The 4,904-nt window shown below is 59.9% G+C and overlaps 1 protein-coding gene across 1 annotated transcript in view; it reads right to left on the reverse strand.

Annotated features, from left to right (window-relative positions):
• MCOLN1 (mucolipin 1) overlaps positions 1-4,904 on the reverse strand; it is a 12,723-nt gene that overhangs the window by 3,736 nt on the left and 4,083 nt on the right. The window contains exons 4-13 of the mRNA XM_011982058.1: positions 4,109-4,306; positions 3,843-4,008; positions 3,141-3,249; positions 2,812-2,908; positions 2,515-2,614; positions 2,069-2,175; positions 1,802-1,951; positions 1,570-1,671; positions 1,060-1,182; positions 347-562 (exon numbers count right to left, since the gene is read on the reverse strand). Of these exons, the coding sequence (XP_011837448.1) occupies positions 347-562; positions 1,060-1,182; positions 1,570-1,671; positions 1,802-1,951; positions 2,069-2,175; positions 2,515-2,614; positions 2,812-2,908; positions 3,141-3,249; positions 3,843-4,008; positions 4,109-4,306 (1,368 nt within the window). The remainder of the gene's footprint in view (positions 1-346; positions 563-1,059; positions 1,183-1,569; positions 1,672-1,801; positions 1,952-2,068; positions 2,176-2,514; positions 2,615-2,811; positions 2,909-3,140; positions 3,250-3,842; positions 4,009-4,108; positions 4,307-4,904) is intronic.

Genomic DNA, 4,904 nt, shown 5'->3' on the forward strand with positions numbered 1-4,904 from the left:
GTGGAAGTTACAGTGAGTCAAGATCGCACCACTGCACTCTACCCTGGGTGACAGAGCGAGACTCTGTCTCAAATAAACAAATAAATAAACTCTATGAGTCGGTTGCCCTGTTGGTAAAGGCAGACTCAGGCCCCCTCCTGGCCCAAGCCCGCCTTGACAATGCTGAGATGCCATCAGCTCCCCCTGCGCTCCCAAATTCCGAACCACCCTCTTTTTGGTTTCATAGAGTCTCCCATATTCTCTCCTGGGGTCTTCTCTGCTCACCCCGCGGTGTCCCCAAGACGCCCTCATGGCAAACTCCAGGGGACCCAGAGCCTGAGCTGGGGGCTGGGCACGTGCGGCTAACCTTGATGGTGTCGTAGGCACCGGTGATGAGCGCGATGAAGAGGCTGAGCACCATGTAGATGAAGAGGCTGATGAAGGAGTACAGGTAGAGCTGGGAGAAGAGCCACACCAGGCTGCTGCGGCCCTGCTGAGCCTGCATGGCGGCGAACGTCACGAACATGTCGTCCCCGTTGATGAGTGAGAACAGGCACTCGGACACCATGGAGAGCGAGCGGAACTGTCAGAAGGGCGGCGGGGTCAGAGGGAGCCAAGGCATGGCCAGAAGCCGGGGGCTGGGGTCAGGCTGGGGTCCCATGTGAATGGCCGAGTCCTAGGCTGGGGTCACCTTGTGAGTGGCTGGGTCCCAGGCTGGGGTCACCATGTGAATGGCCACGTCCCAGACTGGGGTCACTATGTGAATGGCCACGTCCCAGGCCAGGGTCCCATGTGAATAGCCAGGTCCCAAGCTGGGGTCACCATGTGAATGGCCAGGTCCCAAGGTCAATGACAGGGACACAGGGCCAACCTAGGGTCTGGATAGATACAGCAGAAGGGGAGTAATCCAGGTCGAACTAGGGTCATCAGCAACTGTGACACAGGGTCAGTGTCAGGGTCACCAAGGACCACAGGGGACATGGACAGACTCCCAGCAGTCACCGAGGGGTCATCTGGGGGTCGCAGTGGCAATGACAAGGTCACGGGGTCGATGTCAGGGACATCAGGGGTTAGACGTACCTTCACATGATAGGGTCCCAGCACGATCCAGCCACAGAAGCAGTAGCCCAGGTAGATGACGGCGACGCAGCAGCAGAAGCGCATGACGCTGGGCAAGGCCACCCGCAGTGTGGCGATGAGGATCTGGGTTGGGGCAGAGGGAGCCTTGTTGAGGGTGTGGTCACAACTCAGGTCAGCTGTGGGCACCCAGATGGGGGTGAGAGGGACAGGGCCTTGCCGAGGGCACAGCAGGTGTGGCCATGGGAGCCAGTGGGTGCCTAGAGGGGTCGTGGCCGTGTCTGAGGGGGTCTGAGGGCACCGCATGACTGGACTCAGCAGGGTGGGCACACAGGAGCAGGCTCCCGGGGCCCCGCCCAGGTACAGCGACAGATATATCTGGTGTAGGCAGGTATGAGGCGGCGGCTTGCAAGCGGTCATTGGTCGGGGCTGGTGAGTGCTGGCTGTGTAGGGATTTATTTGGAGGGTGTGGGGTAACCATGCGGAAGGCCCAGCCACGTGCGAAAAGCTCACGTTGTAGTTATGGAAGAAGGTCAGGTAGCGGATCACGCCCACCCACACCAGCAGCGTCGAGGTGCCCAGGAGGATGCTGCAGACGTCGTAGCTCGCCAAGTTCTGCGGGTGGGAGCTGCATCAACCTACCTGGCCCAGCCCTTCCTTTGGAGGGCCTGGGGGAGGATATAGCCCTGGATAGGCACTGACAGCAGGGATGGGACCTGGGGCCCAGGGTGTGGGCAGGACGTACCTTGGCCTCGATGCCAATCTTCATGATGGTGCCCGAGATGGTGAGCACATCGCTGGTGACCAGCAGGATGTACCAGCCATTGACAAATTCCAGCCGCTCCCACAGGCTGATGACCCGTCTCCGCTGCCGCCACATGAACCCCACAAACTCCTGCAGAAGGCAGGTGGGGTGAGCGCCTGACCAGGCACAGGACCCTAGAAGCCCTGGCTTTTATCGCCCCAGGGCAAGGTGGGGAGGACACCGGCACACGTGACGCAGGAGCCTCACGTTCTGCAGCAGGAAGCCTCGAAGGAGCGAGCGGGCGCAGAGGAGGAAGGACAGGGAGCAAGTGAGGATGACCACCACGTCGAACAGGAGCCGGAAGCTGTTGTCTCCTGTGGGGAGGGCACAGTGGGTAGGGCCAAGGGTAGCATGGAGCCTTGGGAGGCCAGCGCTGGTGCCAGGCCAGGCTGGAGACCTAGGGGGCTGCACGGCTGGTTTTGGTTGGTCAGTGGGGCTCAGGGCTTGCTTGGGGTGAGTCAAGAACCCCGGTCAGCGCTGGTCTGGGGCTTGGAGGATCCCAGAACAGGACAGGGTCCCTGATCTGTGCTGATCTGAGGCTCAGCGGATTCCTAGGGAGGTCAGGGCCCCAGGCAGCGCTGCTCTGGGGCTTGGGGAATCCCAGGACAGGCCAGGGCCCCTGGTCAGCGCTGGTCTGGGGCTCAGGGGCTCACCGTGCCGGAAGACACTGGGGTGCTTACACTCCTGGATGTGGGCCTGGGTCTCCAGGCTGATGGGGATCCGCCCACTGTGTGCTTTGTTGTCAAACGTGATCTGTGGGGGCCAGTTGGGGGCAGAGTAAACCTTGGCAGCCCCAAGCCCCAAGGTCCACATGACAGGTGGCTTGACAGACCCCGGGCTCCCTCCCTCATCACCCACACGCTTGCCCTTGGCCAATGCTTCCAAGACACTCCCTGACCAGGTCCCTGCCCTGGAACTCAGGAGCCCTGTGGGTCCCTGGGGGGCCTCACCAGGACGCTGAAGGTATAGCAGTCCGGGATCTCATTATTGATGAGGCTCTGGAGGTTAATGGTCTTCAGTCGGAAGTGGATGGTGACATTGACCAGCCTAGGCAGGAGGCTCGGGTGAGGGGCAGGGGTGTCTTCGGGTCCTTTCCGGCCCCAAGTGCCAGCGCCCCTGCCACGTGCTGACTCTGCAGCTGGTAGGGGAAGTGCTCACCCAGCAGGTGCCAGCGCAGGCGGGGGGCCCTGTCCCACCTTAGGGAAGTAGCTACTGGGGTGAGAGTGCCTAGTGTGCTGCCTCCCCCACCCTGGGCCCCCCTCGAGCGAGCAGGCAGTACTTGTGGAATTTGAGCGTGAGGTTCTTGTAACTGGAGCTGCCTTCCAAGAGGGCGAGATCGTCACTGGGGGACGGAGGGGGCCGCTCGGGGGGATCCACCTGGATGCAGTCTGAGGACAGGGAGTCAGGGAAGGGCCTCAGGGGGCAGGGGAGGCCAGGCTGGTCTCCCCGGAGTCCCCAGTGGCCTTCTTTCCTGTGCTTCCCCAGGGCTGGGTCATTCCCACAGGCCTGACACTCTCTGGGACCGCGGCTATTTACTGAAGGAACCATATTAAGAAATAACACCTGGTGCTTTCTACGTGGCAAGAGTCACATTCACACTAAGCATACTTTTTTTTTCTCTTTTTTTTTTTTTTTTTTTTGAGACAGGGTCTCACTCTGTCACCCAGCGTGGAGTGCAGTGGCATGATCATAGCTTACTGCAGCCTCAATCTCCCGGACTCGTGATCCTCCTGCCTCAGCCTCCTGAGTAGCTGGGACCACAGGGGCACGCCACCACGCCCGGCTAATTTTTTTTGTACGTAGAGACAAGGCTTTCCTACGTTGCCCAGGCTGGTCTCAAACTCCGGGCCTCAAGCAGTCCTCCCTCCTCAGCCTCCCAAAGTGCTGGTATAGGCGTGAGCCACCGTGCCCAGCCACAGCTGTTGATTTTAATCCCAGCAGCTCAGGCCCCAAACAGTGAAGCCCCACCCTGCCCACTCACCAGTAACCACCATTGGATCAATGTCAAATGTGTCATTGGCCGGGTCCACATGGCCTCGGTGGTAGTACCGCTGGCAGAGAGCAAGCCCTGAGCCATTGGTCCAAGGGTCACCCCCGCCATGGACATACGCATACCGGCCCAGTGACACGTCAGGCAACGCCAGGTACTGTGGGCAGAGAAGGGGAGGGCCTGTGAGTCCGGCCCACTCTCTGCAGCCTGCGCACCTGCACCTGCCCGCCCACCTGCACCTGCCCGCCCACCAGCACCTGGTCCACAGCATGGAAGATGGCCTGGTACAGCTGCTCCCGCGTGTAGGCTGCGAACGTGTCATCCGCCCCGTCCGAGTAGCCCAGCAGGAAGAGGTGTCGGAAGGCAATGGTGTTCTCTTCCCGGAATGTCACAGCCAGCTGATTACTGAGCCCAAACAGGATGAGCTGGGGAGAGGGTAGCGGAGGTTGGCATGGCTAGGATGGGGATTGGGGGATATCTCCCTTGGGGCATAGGCACAGGAAGAGGACAGGGAGGGCCCTAGAGATGTCCACTGGTGGGGGCAGGGCCCTGCTAACTTGGGCCACAGACACAGATTTCACTTGTGCATTTCTTTGCTTTAATTTCACCCCAACTCCTGGCATAAGCTCCATGTCACGCCGACCACTGTGTCCTCCCCCATACATCACAGGATGGGCACTCATATATCTCACTGCAGGGACTAATGTCCATTAAATGTTTACTGGATGTCGGATTCTGTGTTAAACCCAAACTTTCAGGGTAAGTACCATGACTGGATTCCTTTTCTTTTCTTTCTTCCTTTTTTTTTTTTTTTTGAGACGGAGTCTCGCTCTCTCGCCCAGGCTGGAGTGCAGTGGCACGATTTCGGCTTACTGCAAGCTCCGCCTCCCGGGTTCTCACCATTCTCCTGCCTCAGCCTCCCGAGTAGCTGGGACTGCAGGCACCTGCCACCACACCCAGCTTATCTTCTGTATTTTCAGTAGAGGCGGGGTTTCACCGTGTTAGCCAGGATGGTCTCGATCTCCTGACCTCATGATCCGCCCGCCTCAGCCT

Source organism: Mandrillus leucophaeus, unplaced genomic scaffold, assembly GCF_000951045.1.
Source record: "Mandrillus leucophaeus isolate KB7577 unplaced genomic scaffold, Mleu.le_1.0 Scaffold234, whole genome shotgun sequence".
In the NCBI taxonomy this organism is placed as follows: Eukaryota; Metazoa; Chordata; class Mammalia; order Primates; family Cercopithecidae; genus Mandrillus; species Mandrillus leucophaeus.